The sequence below is a fragment of the Rhinolophus sinicus genome, linkage group LG13, assembly GCF_036562045.2.
Source record: "Rhinolophus sinicus isolate RSC01 linkage group LG13, ASM3656204v1, whole genome shotgun sequence".
NCBI classification, from domain to species: Eukaryota; Metazoa; Chordata; class Mammalia; order Chiroptera; family Rhinolophidae; genus Rhinolophus; species Rhinolophus sinicus.
In genome coordinates, this window is record NC_133762.1 from 24,855,672 (window position 1) to 24,880,971 (window position 25,300).

General features: G+C 47.4%; 1 protein-coding gene and 1 long non-coding RNA gene across 7 annotated transcripts in view; one reads left to right on the plus strand and one right to left on the minus strand.

The window, feature by feature from the left end:
• Positions 1-15,096, plus strand: part of NFATC2 (nuclear factor of activated T cells 2) — a 151,923-nt gene extending 136,827 nt beyond the window's left edge. For 3 of the 6 annotated variants that reach the window (XM_074317415.1, XM_019726078.2, XM_074317414.1), the window contains exon 10: positions 12,131-15,096. In XM_074317415.1, coding sequence (XP_074173516.1) covers positions 12,131-12,186 — 56 coding nt within the window. In that variant the 3' untranslated portion in view covers positions 12,187-15,096. Of the gene's footprint in view, positions 1-4,526; positions 4,615-12,130 lie in introns of all 6 variants that reach the window. The other 3 variants (XM_019726080.2, XM_019726081.2, XM_019726082.2) reach the window with 3 other exon arrangements.
• LOC109444574 (uncharacterized) lies at positions 426-24,969 on the minus strand. Its single transcript, XR_002136884.2, has 3 exons — positions 24,708-24,969; positions 23,667-23,749; positions 426-5,021 (listed from the first exon to the last, which is right to left on the minus strand). It is a non-coding gene; the product is annotated as an uncharacterized LOC109444574 (long non-coding RNA).
• Between the last annotated feature and the right edge of the window lie 331 nt (positions 24,970-25,300).

Here is a 25,300-nt window from a genome sequence, read left to right on the forward strand (position 1 = left end):
GGAGTTATGACTCTGTCTCCATGTCCTGGGAGAGTTAATGTATCTTAGTGTAATGTCACACACACATACATACATACACACACACAGTCCTTGTTGGTCACTCTGGGCAGCCTTTGAGTTGAGAACAATAGTGTCAGGGCCAGATCTGTGAATTTCACTTGGAGAAATTTGTGACGGGGTCTGGTTTCTGCTCGGGTCTGGTGAAATTTCTTTCCAGGCAGCTAGTGGCTTCTCTGGCCTGTGAGCCTAGAAGGGGTGGGCTGGGTGGCCCAGGGGGTCCCTGGTTTAGCTCACGCCACAGGTCTGTGGCCAAACCAGGAAGGTGGAGGGTGTTTGGCCCTGTCCTTGCCCTCTCCCTCCCCCAGGTGGATGGGTGGGTAGGTGGGCTCGCCCAGGGGTGGGCCACGGGGTGACGGATGGCCAAGTGCATGTGTGGACAGGCCTACACTCCCAGGTAGTCTGCAGGTCAATCAATTCTCACACCTGAGGGACTCAAGAGGGAGTCAGACATGGTTGAAATACTTTAGGAGTGGAAGAATTTCAAGACATAATACGTAAGGCAGATGGGAAGGTGTCGTGGAAGGGAGCGTGAAGGGGCCAGGACGCCTTCTTACAGGACCAGCTTATGTTGGGCTTAGGAAATGCATGGAGGTGTGTGGGTGTCCTTTTTGGAAGGATACCAGCTTTGAGCTGGTCATGACCTGTGGGAGGACATAGAATGATCTGGAAGGTGAATTTATGGGAGGGTGAGGTGGAGGCTGGACTGGACTGGAAGATTCAGTCAGTACCTAGTGAATCCTTTCAAGCAGCAGGGCCCATCCATGCTGGTCTTCAAAGGGAAGGTCTCATGGGGCAGGCCGGGGCTTTGGACCTCCTCTGAGAGGCCACGAGGGTGTTTTGTGCAATTTGGTGACAGGAGGAAAGTGGCTCAGGATGGAAATGCTTTTGCTGCTCCTGGCTTCCACCTGCCAACCCACCTGGAGGGTCTGACCCACCCTCCCCCAGCCTCAATTCCATCTTTCATGCATGAGCAAGGATAAGTGAACGCAAATGCCTTAACATAAGTGCTTGGTTAATTCTTCCAGCCCCCAAAGAGAAAGATGGTTTCCCAAACAATTAGGTATTTATTTTATCATCTCATTTGTGGTCGCAGGCTGCTCTGTGGGTTTGGATCACGGTTTCTTTCCAGAATCTCAACTGGATGTAGGAACAAGTACTTTTGTTTCTGTTTTGTTAGAAAAAAAGAAAGAAAAGAAAAAAGGCAACAACTTATTTTGCAATGCTTGCTTTGTGGCTGGGGCCTCTCAGCAGAGGTTTGGGGTCGAGACCGTGATGAAATGGCAGAAGGACAAGGAAACGAGCCGTGGTTTGTTTAGAATGCTTTCCTGCCTGTGGTTGCTACCTACGCGCGGAGTGGTGGCTTGACAGGAGAGTGCAGCTTAGAGGCATAGGATCAAAAAAATCTGCTGAACCGGGGGAAAGGCCTGGGCAGAGGGGTGAGCTCGGCTCCGGTCTGAGTTTACACAGTTGGGGAGTCCTTCCTTGTAGGGCAGCTTAGCTTGGAGAAAGTCCAAGTTGTTTCTCTCTAGTTTGTAAGCTGATGTGTAATTATGGAAAACATGGAAAACGGATAAGATGCTGGCATGTTCTATACTGGTTGGGAGGGACCATCAAACTAAAGGTACCTTAGACCAATCTTTCTAATTCCCAACAGCTGCATCTCTCTCTCACACACACACACAGGTCTCCCCAGCTAATTCCATGTCATTGAGAGATGAATGTCTGTCCTCTCAGAAGGCTGGAAGCTAGTTGTAGATTCTGTCAAAGTGACAGATTCTTGGGTCTCTGTTTTTGCTTGTAAACGCTGTATGTCTCTCTTTTATCTGTTGACGTCTTATGCTTTCATGTTAGTTATCAGTGTTGGTTAATCAGAGAACCACTTCTAATCCATAACCTAAATTATCATTAATCCACTAGACTAGTGGGACGATTCACCAATTTACGCCTAGGGTTGTAAGAAACATCACTGTGAAGGTCTTTAGCTGTATCTTCATCAAAGACCACCAAATGGGTTGCCGTGATTCTAGGACCAAAGGCCTCCCTCCCTGTCTTTAGGAGGGTTTGTTGGTGTCACCTAGGTAGCCATACGGTAATTTTAAACACGGGAGTGCTCATGGAGCTGGGGCCTTATCTTGGCTCTGCCCAGGGCCAGCGGGCTGCTCCTGGACAAGTCTTACTACACTTCTCTGCCTCATTGGTTTGATCTGAGTAATGGGTATCACACCACCGAACGCTGAGACGACTCTGAAGGTGAAATAAGGCATGTGCCCCTCCACCTGATCAACAGGATGGTTGGCGGTGGTCTGGGTCTTGAGCTGCATTTTGGGTCTGAGTTGATTTAAAACAGCCTTTCCTCTGGCTCTTGTTGCTTCTGTCTTCTACCAAGAGACAGAGAATTAAAGAGTGAAACTTCATGACTAAACAGGAAGCTGCACCTCAAAAGGATGCAGACAAACCAATTGGTTTGATAGTTTAAAAATTCTCTGCACTCTGTCGATGAGAGGTGGGGAGTGGAGACAGAGCAGGCTCAGCTGCTTGGGGACTGGCCTTTTGGTATCCCCTGAGACTCCCCATGTACTGGCCAGCTGGTGCACTGAGCCTGGTCCCTGGGGTTCCACATAGATTCAAAGTGCTGCTCCAAGGGTGTGACCTCGGAATGTGACCTGATACCTACTGCTGGAATGGGTACACATGGATAAAGTGGAGGCATTTGAGGCATCATAACACCTCGGAGCTGTTTTTTCTTCCCCCTAGGAGTAACAACTGAGGCAATCGCTCTACCTTAAGTCCCAATAGGATCCACACTACTGTTGGGCAGAGACCGGGGGGTCTCAGCACAGAGGCAGGGAGACAGGTGAGGCACCAGTGCCGTGATAGAGACAGGAGGTGGTGGAGGTTTGAGTGTTGAGTATCTGGAGGTCCCTAGAGGTCCAGGAGCATTTGTATACGGAGGGGATGTGGCCTGTGACCAAGATTGGCCTGAACAACCGGAAGAAGGGAGTGTGTTTGCTATCATGGGAACAAGAACAAGAACAGAGCTATTTTTTAGGGGGGGTAGTGGAGGTGGTAGTGAGTCAGGAGACTGGTTTGGGCCATGTCTGAGATGCCCAGTGGGCAGTTAGATATCTAAGTCTGAAGTTCAGGGGTGAGGTCTGGCCGTTGTCAGGACATAGGCGGTGCTGAAGGCCCTGAGTGATCGGACGGTGACTTCTGCTCTCGGGTTGGGAACAAGCCCATGTGTAGCAGAGATAGGCCAGTACCGCAAGGGAGCTGCCCTAGAGCCACGGCCACCTAGAGTTCTGGAGAGTGGGTCTTTCTGCTTCAGGGGATGGCTGAGAGGCACGGTCCAAACGCTGTTTACAGTGGCTACTAAGGAGGAAAGGGGATGTGGTTAGATTGTCTTGTGCCTGGGAGTTACCCCAACCAAACCAGCCATTTTTGGAGCCTAGCATTTGGGAGTTGAGGCCTGTCACAGCATAGGAAAGCTCATGGAATGTTCAGTGCCTTGAAGATGAGATTTCAGGGAGTTGGTGCCTCTCTTTGAAAGAGAGAGCATGCTTTATCTAACGATGCTAATAAAGCAGCATCTAGTAAAACTCAGATCACTCCCTGGAAGAAATTAATCTCAGAAAATATTTCTAAATCAGGTGCTCCAAACGAACCCTGGCTTGCAATCTGTCCATTTAAAGGGGCTTGAGACAGCTACAGAGGGGGGTTTATTGTGATCTGAAAGTGAGGAGAAAATGTGATATAATTGAATGGCTTGTAGACTGCTCATGGCTCCTTTGTAAGTACCTGCAGAGCCCTGATTGGGCAGGGGCTATAAAAATAGAACTTGTTTTTCACTGTTGACAAAACAAAACAAAAAACAAACAAATAAACCAACCCAGGAAGAAAATCTGCATTCTTAGGAATTTGCATGCCCATTAAGGTTATGTTACTAGTAAGAAGAATACGGGTGGGGTGGGGTGGGGGCGCCGAGGTTAAGTTTAGCATTTATAAAAGCCAGAAGGAGGATCAAATTGGAGTAGATCCCGCATGAAAGTCTGATAGTCTCCAACTGCAGCAGAAGCTAGCATTTAAAATTGTATCTCGTTCCTTGGCCATGATTTGAAACTTCATGACATAATCAGCAGCAGGGTGGTTCTAGGCCAGCTTAAAAAAACCAACAAAAACCCAGCGTAAGCTTGCTGACCCACTTTGATCTCAGAGATCCCCATTTCTCCACACAAAGCCCTTCATCTCAGTGATTATTATCCTGGTTTGGGGTTAATTCTGGGACAAACGTGAAGATGACACCGACCTTGGGCTTCAACTACAGCGGAGGGTTAAGTCCCGTCCTGGGTTCCGAGTGGTCCTCTAAGAGAGAGACTCAAATGGATGATATTAGCATGAGTTGGAAGCATGATAGAGGTCGAAGATGACTTTTTCTTCTTCTCAAAAATGGTTTTGCACATCTTTTTCAGAGCTGATAGACACACACCTTAGCTGGATACAAAACATATTATGAAACAGAATGACTGTGATCTTTGATCCGAGAAATCAAAGTTAAAGGTAATTGATATCTTCTGCCTCTCCTTTTGTTTTCCAGCTGTGTGTTTCCTTAACTTGAAGTTTTTTATTTATTTATTTATTTACTTTTTTTTAGTAAAAGAAAACTTTGCAACCTGCAGTGTATCCTCACAGACACCATTTCCTTCTCTTAAGGGCTGGACACTCCCCCTTTGTCAAGGGCACACCCCTGGGATTCTGAGGCTGTGAGGCTGGAGCTCAGGGTTGTGGGGGGGCGATGAGGCGCTGGGAATTTGCATGCTCTCCCAGGGGACCCCATCACCCAACCCCAGGAAGAGTGCAGCCGTGTCACGGTCCCACATTGAAAGTTCTGCTCCTTTGGGGTTCTGTCCACTCTACTTGGTGTATCCAGTTAGGAAGGGTCTCCATCAGTGGTGGGGCGTTCTGTGCTGGGGAAAGAGAGAGGGTAGGTAGATCAGCATACGCAGGAAAATGCTCTCGAAGCTGACTGTGCTTAGGTCGTTTCCAGTCTTATCATGGCTGCTCTGTCCAGGACAGAGCCAGTGGCTTTCCCACGGAGCTCAGCAGAGCCGCTCCTGAAGCATCAGGCAGTGGGCCCACCTCCGTGGACTCTGGATTCTGGGTCAGTGAGGATGTTGCTTTACCTCTTTGTGCCTCAGCTGTTCAGATGGTAGTGCTCTTACTTACTCCTCTGCCCCTCTGCCCACGCAGTGCCCATTTTGTGGGTAAGCACACACCAGAAGTCAGCCAGCGGCAGTCTTGTTGGCTTACACGCTTCCCGACATCTCCCCCGTGCTCGCTGGGCTGTGGCTTTTGAATGGCCCCTTTGTCAGTGAAAGTGGCTTCATTACATCACGGGCCAGACACAGAAGTCCTCAGCAGCGTCACACTGGTGGCCCGCTCTGAGAATGCAGGAAAAGTCACCTCAGACGCAGGCCTCTGAGCACACACAGCTGAGCTGACAGCAAAGACCCGTTTCCCAGAGGGTGGGACCTGCCGAGATGCCATTTCCCAGTGGCAGCGTGAGCCCTCAGTCAAGAGGGGCACATCCTCAGGGCGACTACCAAACACTGTCAACAGGCAAAGGCAACGGGAAGATGAGCGAACATTGGCCAGATACCCACCAGATGCCAGACTCCCTCCCGAGGGCTCTGCATCTGAGGAGTTGGGCTGACAAAAATGCAGCTGACCTATCAGTGCTGAGAGTGGAGCCCCTTAGAGAAAAGGCCTTTTAAAATGCACTTCTTCTCTCCCTGTGTTAGAACTTGGCAATGCTTCTGACCTCACAGGGGCCTGGGAACTCTGGCAGGCTGGCTCTGATCTGCATGGCCTCAGAGGGGATTTACCATGACGTCACTCCTCTTAGACCCCACCCACGGCTGTGGGCTGCGGGCCTATCAAGGGTTCTTTTGTCCTTTCACTGAACCTCTCAAGTCTGGCCTGGCCCCTCTGGAAAGCTCTTCTCCAAGTTCCCAAGTGCCACCAGAGCATGCAGAAATGGCTGTGAGGGGATAAAAGGCGAGAGAGTTACTTAGCCAGCGAGAAGCAGAGCCCTGGGAGAGCTTTGTTCTTGGAGGACAAATCATTCCAGTTTCCATACCAGAGTCACAGGGGAAGGCCCAAGGCCCATGGCCACCTGTCCTCAGCCCCTTTCCACGTGCTAATGAGGGAACCAGGCCTCGTTCTTAGGGAACAGGTAATTTAGGCCCCGGAGTTCACTCGTGGCTTTCAGAGCAGCTTCCCCATGAGCAGCTGGAGCAAATGGCAGAAGCACCAGAGAACACTTCATGTGCTTTCTGGCCCAGCTGTCTCATCGTGTCCCAAGACTGGGTTTCGGGAGCAAATTCAGCAAGGCGCTGCAGGAAGAAGAAAGGTGGGGGGCAGGCCTTGCACCCATGTTGGCTCTCAGACCCTTCGACTTGTCCTCGTGCATGCAGCCTCCCCAGTTCCCATCCAAGCTCCAGTGTCTTTCTGGCCGTGGCCTTTGTGGCCGGCCCCAGGCTCTCAGGATCTCGTGGGTACTCACGTGGTCTGACCAGATTTTAGCAAACATGCCTGAGGTTTGGGAGAGAAGCAGGATGGGGTCTGTCCACTCCCTTCCTGTTGCTTCTTTCTCAGGAGATTAAGTTCCAAAGTCAGCAGTTAAGGGGAAAAAGCCGAGAGTCAAAAATTACCCTTGAAAGGCTCTTACATTGTACCTAAAAGTGTATGTGTGTGGTTTTCTGTAGGCAGCCCTGAGTAGCCATTCTTCTGCAAACTAAAGTTTGAGAACCTTTGAGCTCAGCTAAAAGAAGGAAGTCAGCCTGCAGGTGTCTGGGCCTTCAAGTGAATCAGAAAATTCCTGGGGCAGAGTGAGATGCTAACAGAAATCAATTCAGTTTTTAGAAATTTAACACCAAGTCAACCCAGAATTGTTTGATGAACAATACTAACAGGCATTGGCTTCCCCAGATTGCCACCCCCAAAAAGTAAGTGATGAAAACACTCTTTCCCTTTTTTCTTTGCCATTGGTATACTCGTATACTAGGGGGTCATTAAACTACATCTCAGGCCAAATCCTACCCCCGGCCTATTTTGGTAAAGTTTTATTGGTACATAGCCATGCCCATTTGCTCACATACTGTCTATGGCTGCTTTCATGCTATAACAGCAGAACTGAGGAGTTAAGGGGCCCTATGACCCACAAAGCTGAAAATAGTTTTATCTGGCCCTTTACAGAAGAAGTTTGGTGACCCCTCATATATTCTCTTTACATCTACAGCCATTTATTAGAATAGTTTTATTTTTTGGAGTTTTAAAGAGAGAAGTCTATAATTTCTATGTACTTCTGTCTGTCCATCTTTTCCTTTCTGGATTCAGCCTCAGGCTTAGAAATCACCCCGAGGTTGTGGACACATTATGTTCAGCAGTGTTTTCATGACGGTGTCTCTAAGGGTGATAAAAGATCAGGGGTGCTTGTGGCAGACCCAATACCACTGGCCTCAATTCTGTTCTAAGAAAGTGATACTCAGTGACCACCTTAACCACTCAGCACGTGGCCCACTCCACTGTTGACTTAGTAGAGGCCCCCCTTACTTTTTCCTGACTCACACAGAAGACGCTGAGGACTCCACGGCCCCAGAAGAAAGATGATGACTACTGAGCTTATAGCACAGTCTCTGTACCAATCGTGTACGGGTTAATAAAATGGGCTCTGGGTTCAAATCCTGATCCCTTCCCTTGGGCAAGGGACTGCCTGTCTCCGTTTCCCCATCTATAAAACAAGCGTGATTGTATTACTGGTTTGGTGTGAGAAATAACTTAGTGCCTGGCACATAGTTAGCCCTCAATAGGTGTGAATGGCTTATATTCCTTTGTTGAGAAAAGGCTTCAGACAAGTCACAGACTGGCAACCCATGTGTCAAGTGGATGACAAAGGAAAATCAGCTTCCCTAAATCAAGCTGATTTAGCAGCTTCCCTAATTTAGGCTGATGGTGTAGCGTCCTTGCAGTGGGCCAAGATGCAAGCATTGGGCACCTGCTGTGTGCATGGTGCTATGTATGGCACACTGGGGGTACAGGTGACCCAGATAACCTGGCACAGGAGGGGCAAGCAAAGCCTTTTGAGAATTCAGTATAGTTGGCTCTTGAACAGCATGGGTTTGAACTGTACAGGTCCACTTATATGTGGATTTTCCCCCCCAATAAATACTATAAATGTATTTTCTCTCCCTTATAGTCCATAACATACAATATACATGTCGATGGACTATTTGCTGTTATTCAGTAAGGCTTACTTCCAGTCAGACTAGGCTGTTAGTAGTTAGGGTTTGGGGGAGTCAAAAGTTATACGTAGATTTTCAACTGCAAGCGGGGTTGGTGCCCCAACCCCCACGTTGTTCAAGGGTCAACTGTACCTGCTTCTGGAGGGAGGGAGGGACCCCTGGTCAGAATGTGAGATGGCTTCCAGGAAAAGGTGGCATAGGAACAGGGGCAGGAGGAAAGTTAGGATTTGGACAAGGAGAGGGACTATTTGGAGAACTGTACGTGGCCCCATTTGGGAAGAGGTGGGAAGAAAGGTTGGCATAGGATAGATAGATGCTCAAAACATTTACTGAATGAATGAAATGCTGGTGGCAATGACATAGAATAGACCACAGACATAGACCTGGGGACAAATCCCAATGCTGACAGTGTGACCTGAGGCTACTTAACCCCTTTCGAAGCTTCCGTTTTCTCATTCATTAATCAATGTTAGCAAGAACTCACTATGTACCCAGGCGCTGTAAAGAGCTGGACATACAGAGGGGGGAACAGGAACATAAACAAAGCACTGTGGGTTGCCAGGAACTAATCAATGGAGGAGAGAAGGGGACAACACGATGGGGGAGAGGGGGGTGGCCACTGCAGCTCACCCCCGGGGCAGGCTTTCTGGAGGAGACTGGTTCAAGCAGAGCCTTGAATGAAGTGAGGAGGAAAGGCGTTAGGGGAGACCGGCCAGGGCAGAGGCTCCGAGGCAGGAGTTGGGCATGGCGGAGCTCAGAACGGAAGCCGTGTGGTTGGCGTGCAGTGGCGGGGGAGGGGGAGGGGCGAGGTCACAGCCGGAGCAGGGACCAGATCACAGGGCCTCTAGGGAAGCTGGGGGTGGACAGGCTCAGAGCAGGGGTTTTGGATGAGGGACACCTTAAGTACATAGAGGGGTGCAGCGCGAGGGAGTGAGACTAAAGATGTGAGAAGGAAGTGACCATGGGGCTAAGTAGGGAGACCCTCCCCTCCCAAAGGACAAAAGGTGGGAAAGACAACAGACAAAAGGTTGTGGACATCATGGAATTGATTTGAAGGGCGGTGACATGTCCCTTTCTCTTTCCGCTTCCACCCAAATACTTGAGTGTGGATGAAGTGGTCACCAAGAGACCCCCCTCTCTGTCCCTTGGAGCCCTAGTTTTCAGACAGGTAGGGCTGCACTGCCATTGCTACCACCCAGCTAGCATTTCTGCTCTAGAACTTTCTCATTCACACCCAGGGGACCAAGCCCTAAGGTTTCTGAAAGAAAAGCTTCCTCGACCCAGGGAGGTTTCAGCGGGGTGTGAGTGGGCCTCCCTGCACACTGCTTGCTGAATCTTCCAGATACACTCTTAGCTTCTACCTGAAAGCGGCTTTCAGAAAGCAGGAGGGGAAAGCCGTTTCTGTCTGCGTGACAGGTCACCCAACTTCCTTCCATCCTTACCCTGGCCCCCACCAAGCCCCTGTGTTCTGAGAAGGGAAACGACCCTTTTGTGAGGGCCGGGATGCCAACATCTCTGCCTACCCTCTATTTTTAGAAAGCCAAGGCTGTGGAAAGTTTCCACTGAGGATTGACTCCTCTCGCTTCCTAGGTTGAGAAAACAGGAAGCTCTTCAGAATCCGGGCTTTGAAAAGCTTCGCATGAAGCTACACTGACCCCACCTCCCCCTGGCATTCGGCTTTCCCTGGCCTCACAAAGGGCCCTCAGCTCCCCAGAGCACCCCCACTTCACAGAGGGCGAGGCCTGGGAGCAGTCATTCCTCATTGGTTCCTGGTTTCGGGCCCTGGAAGTCAGCTGGTACACCGGAAGTGCCCAGTTGATGCTGGTTAGCTGAATATCTGAATTCCTCCTCTGAGTTCCCATTAATGGGTCCATTTCCGTACTTTGGAAATGTTTGTTATTCTAATACACACGTTCTCATACATTAACACACGTGTGTCATATTCTACTATATCTGCACATTTAATACATACACACTACTCTATGGAACAACACCTATTAGGCACTGTGGTAACTTTCTCACTTCTATTACCTCATCCAAGCGCCTCAACAACCCTAGAAGGAAGGTTTATTTTATACACATTTTTATACACAGTTTACAGATGGGGAAACTGAGGCACAGAGCAGTTCTGTCACTAAGGCGAGGTTCAGCAAGCGACAGAGATGGGAGTGTAACCCTGGCCATCTGGCTCTGGAACCTGAACTCTCACCTTGCACGTTCTTCCAGCATGCATCTGAACAACAGCGAGCCGTGCCTGACTGGTTTCTGGCACAAAACAAAGCAGAGTTCAGTGTCCAGCACAGAGCGTGGGTTTGTGACTAATCATTGCAGCTAATGGCTACTGAACACCGTTTTCCAGGCATTCGTAGTGCTTGTACTATATACATCAATGCCTAACATCCTCACAACAGCACTGAAGGGTATACACTACTATGATTCCCGTTCTACAGATGGGAAAACTGAGGCACAGAGAGGTAAAGTCCCACAGCCAGGGTAGTGAGGGAGCTGCGAATCAAACCAGCCTTAGCCAGCTCTAAAGCAGTTTGTATTTGCTCTCTAATTATGGGGGTTGCAGACTCATCCAGGCAGAAGTCTTCCTTGGAGAAGCATCCTGGACCTAAGAGGGCCCAGCTTGAATAGGGAGAGACTGAGCAAATGTCAAAAGTGAACCCTCACTGCAAATTTTCCATCTGTAACTGTAGGATAAAGGCTAAGATGAGAAAAAGGAGTCGGAGGCTGTGGGAAGGATTCGGTGTCAGAACAAGGAGAGAGGAGATTCTTTACCTTTCCTGGGTCCCCAAAGGAGAAAGCCTCCTCCCCTCTGCCACCCCCAGGGCCAGTCCACATAATCCACCTGCCAAACTGAAGGTGTACACACACCTTGGGGCACGTGCACACCTTGTGTCTGGGCTGCCACCGATGGCAGCTTCTTCTTTCCAAGAATGTTGAAGGAAGCCTTTTTCACAAGATCCACTATTCTAATACCTAACTGCCTTGCTTCCAGAAACTGGTGCCCTGAAGAGGTGGCCCAGTGGGACAGGATAGTTAGCTCCTTGATGCTAGTGGCTGGCATTGCTTTCCTGTTTCCCTGCTAGGAATTCCGTGTGTCCTTCTGGGGATAGGAGTGGGGTGACCAATTGTCCAGGGCCCCTCTGAGGACACTTTGCACTTCAGAAGACTCACAGCGTGAAAGTGGGTTGGGGGTGGTGTGGGGATTTCTGGTTCTGCTGAAAGAAATAGAGGTTATGTTTACATTGACGGGTGGTCTTTGTCTGCTGTGTTCCCACCCACTCTCTTTTTAAAGGCCCCTCTTTTGAAAGCTGTATGTTTTATGTGTCAAGGAATGGTTTTAGTCTTATAGTAGGTATTTTCTGGATGTTTTAATAATGGAAGGAGTTTGATATACAGTAGAGAGTCTAAAGTACATGAAATAAAAAGATGGAAGGAGAAAACGTTATTTAAAATGTGCCAGGTGGCCCAGCTGCATTTCTGCCATGATTTTTTAAAGTTATCGTTTGGACAATTTTCACCAATAAATCTGTAGCACAAAATATTGTCCACGGGAAAAAAAAACAATGTAGGGAGGCATTTATGTTAAAAATTGTCAAACATATTTTTGCAGAAAACAAAAGTGTGCTTTAAAAATTAGTGCGATTGTTCTAGGTTCTAGAGAGCTAATCTGATCTGTGTTTTTTTTGTTTTGTTTGGGTTTTTTTTGGTGTCCTCTCACTCGCCCCTATTCTTTCTCTCTCTCTTTCTCTTTTCTTTTGTAGTTAATGAAATTATCAGGAAGGAGTTTTCAGGACCTCCCGCCAGAAATCAGACGTAGAAGAAGCCATTAGCAAGACACCTTCCATATCTGACCCCTCGGAGCCTTCCACTGCCCCCACCTCTGTTTTCTTTACTGTACATGTTCCGGCCCGGAGTCCACACGCGGGACAGTGTTCTGGCAGAAAGCTGACTCTCAGTGAAGCAGCTCGCCACCTCTCTCTGGAAACACCAGAGAGAACACTCTGCCTTTTGATTTTATTTTTGTTTTAAATCCCAAAGAGCATCTCGGTTGACTTGAATGGTATCCCATCCAAACCTTAAGTGCCTGCTGACCAAAAATGTATTCTGAACAAGACAGCACGTTGGAACCACCTGAGAACGGAATGACCGGAGCTCGGGGCATGGGCCGGGTGGGGGATGGAGGACATGGGGCCCTGTGATTAAACCCCAGCCCTTGCGTTCATTTTTCCAGGTCCCCAATACAGCTTCTGTACCTTCTGAAGGAAAGGAATTCTCAAACAGAGCAAGCGAAGAGACATGGCCCAAGAGTCCAGCTTACAGGCTGAAGAAACAGAGGCCAGACGGTCATCCTTAGGAATCACCTCTTCCATGCCACAGTTGGGCCACAGCTAAAGCTTAGTTTGAAATTCCCATTCTGAAGCAAAACAGGCCCGTACAAGATCACCTGCTCCAACTTCTTGGCGTTAAGTTACGACATGTGTACACCTTTTCTTTGCCCTGCTTCTAACCGCTGGCCCAGGTGGCTGGAGGTGGAACCATCTCGGACAGTTTCTCCTCACCTACGGCACGTGGTCACGGACGGGAGATAGGAACCCTGGCTGCAGCGTGAGCGCCCATCCGCCGCAGCCTACAACCTAATGGCTTCTTGACGTTCCTGCTTTCTTTTTTCCTAACAGCCAGAGTGCATTTCTGTAAAGTAGTTAAGAAGAATTTCAAGCATGTGCATTGAATTTTGAGAAGGAATGGTAGAAGGCCTAAAGAACCTCCCCCCACCCCAGAAAAAAATTATAGGCATTTTTGTTAAGTAAAATGGTTGTGAAATGAGGCAATTGGCAGGACTAAGTGTTTCTTTAAGTGGGTTCCCCCACGATAGAAGAAAAGAGCTGAATTCTCGCCTCTCTGGCCTGAACTCAAAGTAGGAGGCTCAAGCTCAGGATGTGGTCCGACAGTTCATTGGTTACTTTTGCCTGAACCCATGTAAAACCTTGCTCAGCCCCCAATGACCTGTCTGTATCAGCTGCTTTGTTCAGCACAGGACGTATCTGAATAGCGAAGCAGGTCCACTCACGGGGACGCGTCCCTTAGATCGAATGACCAGTTGTATGGTGTGTGTGGCTTCCCCCCGTTGTTTCTCTCCACTGAGCAAACCCAGATCCTCCAGAATTTTCCTCCAGCAAAATCCTCAATGTTCTTAGCAGGTAAGAGCTTATCACAAAGATGTGATTTACTGCAGACACCCCAGGACAAGCTGGGGATTCGTGTTCAGCCATTCACTTGCTTCCCTAGTAGAAGTAGGTATTCCTAGCACTCTTGGAAAGGCTGTGCTTCCAAGGATTTCTCGATCCAATCTGCTAGGCAGAAGGCCTGAGAAGACAATCCTGGCAATCAAGTGCACGCTGTGGGTTTTCTAAGTCCTGGCTTTCTCCTCAAGGTTACGCAGAGGTGAAACCTTCCTGAGAGCTGGGCCAGGAGCACAGGACTCGGTGACTATGACCTCGTGTGTTTGGTGCCTCAGATAGAGGACAGAGCACCCAGGTTGGGGCCTTAGCACCCACCTTTTGGTCAACACCTAACCTTTATAATAGTTTCCCACCAGCAACAGGGGACCTCTCCTCCACCCACACCAAGCATACAGTTGAGCAAAATTCTTTTAAACAGAATGCCAGTAAGAAGGTGACGGCTGCTGCAAAGCTTCGGGGATGCAAAATTCTTCCTAATTACTAAAGAGTTCCTTATCTAAGCAGCTTTACCTAAAGACCTTTCTCTCCAGCAATACTGACTTCATTGGGGAAGAGCTAAAGTGTTCGGCGAGTGATTTGTTCTCACTTGACCTGGCTCGGAGCCATTTTTTGCACATGAGGGAATTTGGCCTTTCCTCAGTTATCTGAATGTTTTACCCAAGTGCCTTCCTGCTATTGTAGTAAAGTCGCTCAGCTTCACTGAGCATGGGGTGAAAAAGGACTAATGCATTTTCCATCCATCGTCTAACCATGTAAGTGAAAGGGGCCTCCCGATAGTTCAAACTCCTCTGTGTGTGTGTGTGTGTGTGTGTGTGTGTATACATACATACATATATATATATATATATATACATACATATATATATATATATATATATATGTATATTACACCCAAACTCTCTTTCTCAGACATTCTAGCTGGATATTATAGGAAGCACTTCCATCCAACAACTATACCAAACAGCAAAGGAAAGAGAAACAAAAGCACTAGTTTTGAGACCTAAACAGGCAACAGAATGTGTATTAGGAACCGACAGCTATCGAGAAAGTTTTGGCAGTTACAAATGCCAGGAGGAAATTTTGCCAAGAGTAAAGGCTCACAAAATAGTTTCAGGATGGGAAGAGGCAATCAGGTCCTCTAAGAGAACGAGAAAGCAACGTCCAAGTGGTAAAGGGGTGTGTGTTTCACGTGTGTTAGAAGGATCTTGGTTAGGTGGAGGTTTGCACTTGCTACATTCAAGGTGATGTAAATATGTAGCGCTTCCAACAGAAACCTACCGTGTTGCTGAATGTACGCTATCTCCAAAGTTTGCGAGTCTTCCTGCATTGTACAAAAATACTGCTGCTTGATAATATATAATAGCAATCCAAATTAATTAGTATGTTATTAAATTTATTTTCTTATCTGTATTTTTATGCTTTTTACCTGTCCTCAAAATATTGTACCCCTATTGGAATTAGAAAAATATTTATAAATGGTCAGAAGTCTTTTTCAAGTGTCTCTTTTTACGTATATGTTGATGATTTTCTTTTTCCCCCCAAGAGAAATGATGTATTCTTGAACATCTCTTAATCATTCCAAAAGTGAAACCAAAACAAAATCCCACCTCAGAGCGTGCTAGTCAGTCACCTGTCTCCTAGATGCAAGCATCTCAGGAGCAAGGAGGGGGTGGCTTTGCAGAAGAAGGAACCACCAGTTTCTTTCTTGAGACTGATGCTAAGGTCAACCCTTGGCCTCAAGCTTGTCACCGAGGAGAATTGTATTGTAAAGTGTTTAGATCCCCCAATAAGTAGGTGATTTTTTTTTTTTTTTAAACTGCCTGTATTGTAATGGGATTCTAGAAAAATTCATGCTCACAGAACCCTACGTGCAGGCTCGTGTTTACAGAGCTGACGGATTCCTGGTAGGTAACCCCGCACACATTATGCAAAGGACAGCCATAGCTCTCCAGCACAGACACGGCCTAGGATGAATCGAGTCGATTCCTTCTAAGAACTGGGGACACTGATCGTGCCTTTCCTGTTTATATCCAGTAGCCAAGACATCCATCTCAGGAAGCCAGCCTTGGCCTGTGCAGGAGCTGTCACACTTAGCTCGGAAGCTGATGTGTTCTAATTGTCACTCTGGACGAAAGGGAGGCAGAATTTGTTTATTTTCATGTCAAAAGACACTTCCCAAGTGCTTTCTATTGTTCAGAACTGAAAGAATGTCAGGGGTCTGGTGGGCAACTTTGTTCACTTCGTGTTTACAAGAAGTGTGGGGTTATGACATTCTTGACAAGCGGGGTAGATGTCCCTGAACTCATTTTTGGGGGGTGAGGGACAGCCCTTGAGCAAGTACCCAACACACCTACACCTCGGGTCCTCCAAGCTTTGGCTTGGGCATTCAGTCTCATGGAGCCAGTCCAGCCAATGTAAGTGCTTTCCTGCATCCTAACTAAATGCTTAAGAAAACGATGCATCACATAAAACCGTGATGGCCAACGTCGATTGCCCTCAGTTTTCACGAGTGCCCTGAGTTACAGCCATCATCACTGTTTTAAGTCTGTTTTCAAACACACGGAGTTTTCTGGTGCTTGATGAACTAAAGATGCTCCTTAAGGAAGGTCACCTGAAAATGAGAGGGGGTATTGGGTGCTGGGAAGAGAGGTTTAACACACTGCCTGACTGTTGCCCGACTAGAATAAACTCCACCTGCCTAGTTCAGGGTTTGGATGAATTGGATGCAAGTGATGCTGCTTCCATGAGAGAAGGTGCTTTCAGCATCCTGATTGGCTGTGGCTGAGGCAAGCTTAGCATCCCGAACATCTTGCCCAAGCATCTCCCTTAGCCCATGTCACCTCGACAGCCCTCAGAGGGGAGCACGTTGAGAATGTCCCAGTTAGGTCTACAACACATAGAAGTGTCTCCAGCTGGGTGGTGCTAGAAGGCTTCGGTTTTGAAAAATCTCGACTGTTGAAGGAGTATGAATACATCACATTCCTATGCAAAATGTTTTTAATCTCCAATTTCATGTAGTTTATTTTTGCTATATGTAAAGTATTTTTATACGGCTTGTATCATGATAGTTTAGCAATAAAACAGTTGAAAGCACTGGCTACGTTGGTGTATCTTTTCTTCTCTTGAGAAGCTGCTCAAACACCCCCTTTCCATTTTGAGTTCACCCAGTAAGGAAGCTTTTGTGTCCACACATACCACGTGTATAGTTACTCCTCGTCTCAGCCCTATGACGTAGGAACTATTCACGATTCTCTCCCTTGCGGCTCTGCTATAATCTGCATCTCTAGACCTCTTTAGAAGGAGCACCCAGGTGAAATAGGTTTATAATGTCCACTTTGGTGGCCCCTCGCAGAGGGTCCCAGAGCATTTACAGCCAACTGGGCTGAGCGGGCCGCTTAGAAGGCAAAAGCAGCTCTCTGCGTGAACATCTTACAAAATTCCAAAGTTAAAATTAAAAAGGTATCTTTTACGATGAACCCACAAACAGAATTAGATATGTGGAAACACTAGAACTTTCCAGCTGGCTTCCTCCTTAACAACAGTTTTTATCCCCTTATAGTTAAAGCACCTAAGAGGTTTGGAAGTCGTTGCTAGTTAAGTCTTAGCATAATATTGTTCAGAATTCATCCCACTCTCCAGTGCTGCCCTTAAACCCCAGGGCAGCAAGGTGTCCCTCCCTCCCCCCGCCCCCAGACCACTCAGGGACAACTGCACCCCACCACGACCCTGCTCTTGGAATGCCTTCTCAGGGATTTTTCCAAGAAGGAAACCAGCAGTGCCATATGGGTGGCATGTCCTGGGCACAGGCAGGGTCCTACATGGGTTCTGGCTTCTGGAAGTACCTACCTCGCAACGCCTGTAGTTCCCCCTGGTGGCTGGGACCAGCTATTTTCGATTTCTTCCCTTCCTTTGCCCCAAAGAGCTCGAGAACCTACACGGAAAGGGTCTGAGCCAGTTTCCAGGAGAGCTTCCTGGTGAGTGGATTGCTTCCGAAGGCCAGCGCCATATTTTTATTTACTTTTTGTGGGGTCACGTGAGCTTGGACCAGCAGAACAGTGCCGAGACGCCGATGTGACGATGACTCGAATTGCTTATGCAGGCAGAACAAATATTTGCCCAGGCCCACAACCTTGGGGGCAACTTGGCCCGCTTAGGATTTTTGCCGTAGCCGTGTACAAGTGGTTTTCTTTAACTCACATTCTGAAAACCTCATGCCACTTTTCCTGACTAGAAGCCCAGAATTATGTTAAGCAGAAAATAAGGATAGAACTATACAGCCATTTAAAAGAATGTTTGTGTTCTACATTTATATGTCGAGAAACACTTGGTAAACAATCAAATGCAGCCTGTGCCTCAGTTTCTCCAGATGTAAAATGAGGATAACAATAGTCCCTATCTCACAGGTATTGAGTGCTTAATGATAAATGTTAACTATGGATACAGTATCCCGTCCTTTAGCAAACAGATTTAACATTTATTCACCCACAGCTGGGTCTTATTTTCCCAATATCTGGAAGGAAAGACTCAGAGTCTTGACAATAGGTTTTGCATTTTTCTAACTAGATCATGAAAGCCCCAAACTTGAGCTTGTCCAATTTTCAAACCCTGAAACGAAAGGGACACATAAAACCTCTCCACCTAGGACGACTTTGCAAATCTGTAAACGTCCCTTGCTACGTGAAACAGCAAGGTGTAGTGTTGTACTAAGGAGTAGAAATAGAACACTGGTTTAGTAGCAAGGGGAAATTTAAGAAGTAATGAGACCCACAGGAGAGAAAAACGCTGACTCCTATACAGCCTGTTCAGGTTCATAAATTGGATGGAAACCGGTTTCTTGGCAGGGGCAGGTTGAATGGGAAAGAATGCTGAGAAGAAGGCATAGAACACGGGGACTGTTAAGAAATGAACGTTGTTTTTGTTGTTTGAGGAGCCCTGGTAGCTGTGATGGGCTGGATGAGACAAGTTCGCTGTAAACTTGTCCTTTTGTGGTACAGCGATGAATGAGGTTGGAGCAGACTTTCTGCAGAAGGAGCTTCCCACGCCAAACTGTCTCTCCCTTCGTCCTCCTGGTGAAATGCAGAAGTCCAGCTTGATCACTGGCCCAATGCGGAGTTACCACCAAGAGGTGGAAACCCCTGCCCTATGCCCTGACTGCCAGGAATTCTTGGTTTACTAGAAATTTCAAACTCTGAAACTCTGGAACTCCAGACACAAAGTACAAAACAGTCTGATCTTAACCTTTCATTTTTTTTAAGTGGAGAGGGAGGAGATTATAGCCTTCTATGAGATCCTGATAAAGCTTCTCAAGAAACACTCCTAGAATACACTGCTGCTGGTCCTCGAGTGTCAGAGGGTAGCCATGGATATCTGATCAAGACCCCTCTGCTACCAATGCCTTCAGGACAGCCCTTGAGTAAAAGCATTCATAGGACAATCTGGGCACCAAATCTTACATACACCCTCATATAGACACTCTCCAGACTCACAGGAACCTGCCTGTGTGACTTCTCTACGTTGCTAGGCACAAGGCATTTCTAGCGCAACGAGACCACATCTTCCTAATTCCCTATCTCCTCACCCCACCCCCACCCCTCCAAGCACACCTTGTCTCCCCATCAGTTTATGGCAACACCATCTAAGCTGTTGCTTGGTCAATAACCTGGGAGGGACCCTGGATCCCTCATTGTTCCCCAGGCCACACACATCAGCAAGTCTCGGTGGGTCCACCTCTGAAATCGCACCTCTTTGTCTCATGCTCACTGGACCTCCTTTATCTTCTGCCTGGATGACAGAGTGGACCCTTCGCCACCCTGGTTCACTCCTGTCCTCGCGGCCCACACAGCAGCCAGACTGAACATAAACTCAGATCACATCACACCTAATGCTTAAAAGCCTTCCAATGGCTCTCCTTTGTGTTTGTTTTTTCCAACTTTATCAACGTATGATTGATAAATAAAAATTGCATATATTTACGGTATACAAAGTGATATCTTGATATATGTGTAAAAACTGTGAAATGATTACCAAATAAAAGTGAAATAAAATAAATCAAGCTATTTAACACATATGTCACCTCACATACCTACCTTTTTTCATGGTGAGGACACGTGAGATCTATTATCTTAGCAAGTTTCAAATATATATTATGAACTCTAGTTACCATGCTGTACATTAGGTTTCCAGAACTTACTGATCTCATAACTGAAAGTTTGTACCCTTTGCCCAACACTTCCCTATTTCCCCCACCCCTAGCCTGGTAACCACCATTCTATTCTATTACTGTGAGTAGTTCTCTTTCTCTGTCTGGCTTATTTCTCTTAGCATAATGTCCTCCAGTTTCATCCATTTTTTTGGTAAAAAGTGATATAAAGTCATCTACAGATTTAATGTAAACCCTATCAAAATTCCAATGGCGTTTTTCATAGAAATATAAAAAACAATCCTAAAATTTGTACAGAACCACAAGAGACCCATATAGCCACAGCAATCTTGAGCAAGAACAACAAAGCTGGAGGCATCACACTTCGTGATCTCAAATTATATCACAAACTTTAGTCATCAAAACAGAAACAGAATTGTACTGACACAAAAACAGACAGAGAATCAATGGAACAGAATAGAGAGCCCAGAAATAAATTCACACATCTACAGTCAATCAATGTACAACAAAGGAGCCAAGCATATACAATGGGGAAAAGATAGTCTGTTCAGTAAACGGTGCTGGGAAAACTGGATAGCCACATGCAGAAGAATGAAACTGAACTGCTATCTTATACCATACACAGAAAAATTCAATTCAAAATGGATTAAAGACTTAAACATGAGACCTGAAACCAAGAACCTCCTAGAATAAAACATAGGGGGTGAACTCCTTCACATCAGTCTTGGCAATGATACTTTGGATCTGACACCAAAAGCACAAACCACAAGACCAAAAAAAATATAGATCAACACATAGGACTACATCGAACTAAAAGGCTTCTGCACAGCAAAGGAAACCATCAACAAAATGAATAGGCAACCTACTGAATGGGAGAAAATATTTGCAAATCTGATAAGGGGTTAATATCCAAAATATACACAGAACTCATAACTCAACAGCAAAAACACAAACAATCCGATTTAAAACATGGGCCAAGGACATGAATAGACATTATGGCCAACAGGTACATGAAAATGTGCTCAGCGTCGCTATCATCAGGGAAATGCAAAGCAAAACCATGATGAGATCTCACCTGTTAGGGTGCCCATTATCAATAAGAGCTAAATGTGGGGGAGGATGTGGAGAAAAGGGAACCTTTATACAGTGTTGATGGGAATGTAAATTGGGGCAGCGACTATGGAAAACAGCATGTAGGGTCCTCAAAAAATTAAAAATAGAACTACCTTATGACCCAGCAATTCCATTTCTGGCAAAGGAAATGAAAACAGGATCTCGAAGGGATATCTATGCGCCCATGTTCATTGCAGCATGATTCACAGTAGCCAAGATATGGGGATCTAAGCATCTATCAATGGATGAATGGATAGAGACTACGGTATATATGTATATACACGCACACACACACACCTCAGCCAGGAGAAAGAAGGATATTCTACTGTTTGTGACAACATGGATGGACCTGGAGGGCATTAAGCTAAGTGAAATAAGCCAGACACAGAAAGACAAATACTGCATGGAATCTAACGGAAAAAACCTCAAAGTTGTAGGTATAGTAGAAAAGTGGTTACCAGGGGTTGTGGGCGGAGAAAATAGGGAGAGGTTGGTAAAACGGTACGAATGATTAGCTGCAAGACGAATAAGTTCTGAGGCTCTAACGGCCAACATGGTGACTACAGTTGATATTCCACTGTATACAGTAGACCTTTGAACAGCATGGGGGTTAGGGGCACTGAACCTCTGCACAGTCGAAAATCCTCATATAACTTTTGACTCCCCCAAAAACTTTACCAGTAGCCTACTTGTTGACTCAAAGCTTTACCCCAAACAATTAACACATATTTGTATGTTATATGTATCATATACTGTATTCTCACAATACAGTGAGCGAAAAGAAAGCGCTGTTAAGAAAATCATAAGAAGAGACAATATATTTACACTCTTTATTGAAAAAACATCCACCTATAAGTGAAACCTCATGGCTTGAACCCATGTTGTTCAAGGGTCAACTGCAATTAAAATGCTCTCTCACACACACACAAAAATGATTGATAGATAAAGGATGTGTTAATTAACTAGATGGGGGCATCCTTTCACAATTTATATCTAGATCAACTCATCATGACATACACTTTAAATCTCACAATTTTTTTGTGTGTGTCAATTACACCTCAACAAAGCTGAAAAACAATCAGTGCTCTGTGGGAGAAAGTCAGGAGAAAATTCCTGTTCTCCCATCTTGCCCACATCATTTTTTTTTTTTTCAGACCTGGAGCAGAGAGCTCAGTCACTCAGGTCTCAGACATTGCAAGAGCCTCCGCGTCCCACCAGTCACAGGACCTTCCCTCTGCATTTAGAATGATCCAGATTTCAGGCAAGACTTCGGTGATCTTCCCTGCCTACCACTTCTCTAGACTCAGCTCTGGCCACAAGACGGCCTCCTTTCTGCTGCCTGCCCAAACCAAACCCTTTCCCACTTGTCTCTGCTTTTAACATCTGAGAGGCTCTGACCCCAGGGCTCCAGAGACGTGGCTCTCTCTCACTCTTCAGGTCTCCAAGCAGACATGTCAACCTCAGAGGACTTCCTGAGTACCTGACGTGATGTGGGGCCTGCACCCACCCCACGATCTGTACACTAATCGCAGCACTTAAATGTCTCCTGTTGGGACCACCAGTTGCTTGTTTGCAGTCTGTCGCTCTCACACCTGTACATTCCATGAGGGGAAATACAGTATTTATCTGTTCAATGCCGTATGCCCAGGCCCTGCACACAGTAGGCCTTCCAGAATTGTGGGTCGAATGAGCAAAGGTATCTAAGCTTCAGGCATACACGTGACATTGAGAACAACAGATTCATCCAGAATGCAGGGGAAATGAACCGTTTCCTAATATTTAACACACTTTTTAAGCCAAACCTTGGACTCGAGAGACCTTTCTCGTGTGCCACGTGGCTCAGTTTATTCACTTCCAATGACACATCAGTGTGTTTTAGCCCATCTTCCCGAGAGAGTTTCCCTTGCTGCAGAAAGTAGTAAAGGCCATTGCTCCCTAGACCCCTGAAGCCCAGGCCATTGTCTGCTTTCTGGCGCCCCGCAGTCACCTGTGGCCCCCCTGCCTGTAAAATCTCACTGCTGTGGCTCTGCAGCTCCTCGGTGACAAGTACGAGAAGGGCAGCTGGCCAGCTGCCGTTTATAAGCCAAATGTGAAGGGACTGTGACTTCTCAGGGAGTCTGCTGGACAAGGTGAGTGACGGGATTGTCCACAGTGGGGTTAGCTTGTGCTAACACGCCTGGGCTGCGTTCCTCTCCATCTGCTCCTCACCAAATACACCTGCAGCCGTGCACTCCTGAGCCCGCGGTCTCATTTCCCCTCCAGATGGTGTCTGGCACCCTCAGGGCACTGTCGCTCATCTCCCACACAGACTTCGTAGAATGTCCTTCCAAAATCTAGGCCGTGGACACCTCCCCTTGGTTCCAACAGGGACCAACACTGCCCAGAGCAGGTCCAGATTCCCTCAGAGTCGTGACATGGGGGTCCCAGACTCTATTCCTTCCCACCTCCCAATGCACATGGCATCACTCAAAGCCGATTGCTTTTATCCACATCAGACTCTCGAACCCCGCCCCCGCTCCTGCCCCTCTGTCTCCCACTTGCAAACCCCCATGAGGTTCAAGCCCCACTTTCTGCCCCCACCAACTTCCGAAAAAACTGCTTCTTCTTTGCCCTCTGCATCTCACGCCCACCATAAAATCCCCACCCTCTTGGCCTTTCCTCCCAGGGCGCCTGTTAGGTTTGCTCTAACTGAAACTGCCACACTCCCGAGGCCCCGCTTCCTTCACAGATCTCTGTGATAAATGATCGCAAACATAGTGGTTTAAGGCAGCAGAAATTCATTACCTTACGGTCTGGCGGTCAGAAAACCAAAACGGTCTCACTGGGCTGACGTCAAGGTATCTGCAGGTCTGGGCTTCTTCCGGAGGCTGCAGGGGAGAATCCACATCCTGGCCTTGGATCGCCAAAGCCCGCAATCGCCTCACCCCACCCCTGCTCCAGGCGTCCCATCTCCTCTGCCTCTCCGCCCTCCCTCTCATAAGGACCCTTGTGATTACTTTGGGCCCACCTGGGGGATCCTTCTCGAGCTTAGGAATCATACCTGCAAAAGGGAACACATCTTCAGGTGCTGGGGAATAGCAGGTGGGCATTGTGGGGGGAGACACTGTCCTGCCCACTGTGCCCCCCCAGAAGGGGGCTGCCTGATATCGTGGGGGCCCTGGGAGAGAGGTTTTCCTTGCTCCTTTTTGCCACTTCTAGACTGTTCTCCAAGGCCATCATCCTCTTTTCTTGGCGATTTTAGCTTCTCGGCAAGGGCATGTTTTTTTTTCAGATCTACTCCTGTCTTAATTTTTGGCAGTTTCATTTCCCTCAAAGGATCATTTCCACATCCTGACTTCTCAGTTTCTCAAATTCTTCTTGTCCTATGATTTCTGTCCTCCTTCAGCCACCATGCCCGAGAGCACTGGTTTTTTAAATCGTAGCGTGTATCAGAAAATCTGAGGGGCTCGTAAAACCCCCGATTGCTGGCCCCACCGCCAGAGAGTCTGGTCCAGTAGGTGTGGGGTGGGACAAGAGAAGCTGCATTTCTGCCAAGGTCCCAGGTGATGCCCAGTCTCCTGGTCCTTGAGCAGCTTTTAGAACCATTGCTCTAGACCTTGAAATGACTAATAACTAATAACTAATATCCCCTCCATTGTCTCTACTTCAAGCACTCCGCTCTTTGACGCTTCTCCCTCTCCAGCACCTGACTCCAGTCATCCTAAATCCCACCTGTGACCCACAAACCTTTGCGCCTGCAACCTTCTCACTGTTGCCTTTCCCTGCATGTACTTCCCGCTCCCCTTGACCCAGCTTAAATACCGCGGCCAGGCATTATCATCTCACCCAAGCTGGTTAAATCCAACGCTGCTTCCTCTGTGCCTGCACCCATGAATGGAGCTACCGAAAACCGTAAACACACTATACATCCATGACCGCCCGTGATGCCTGCGCTTCCGTCACTGCCTGGACACCAGAGTCCATTTCTCCTCGGCCATCCACTCTCCACTCTTCTGGATGACTCTGTCACACCTTCTCCTTACACTCCCAGTGTCTCCTCCCACCGCCCTCCCTCTCTCCTGATGGCCTTTCTTCCTATTTCAGGAGGAAGGAACTGCTGTGGGCTCCGACCACGTCTGCTCCCACCAGTCTCAGGGCTCTCGTGCTCGGCTTTGCCTCCCTCCTGATATTCTTAATAACCGTCTTGCTCTACCTTAGGCCATGCCCCTCCACTCCCTCTCAGCTTTCTCCCTCTTTCTTCTGCTCCATCAACGATTCCTTCTACACTAGATAATTCTGATCAGAACACAAGCATGCAATTATTTCTTCTACCTTGAAAACAATTGTTGAGCCTACCACCCCCTCCGGCTGTTGCCGTATTTCTGTTCTCCTTTCCAGCAAACCTCCCTGAAGTGCTGTGTATATCCACTTTCTCCCAT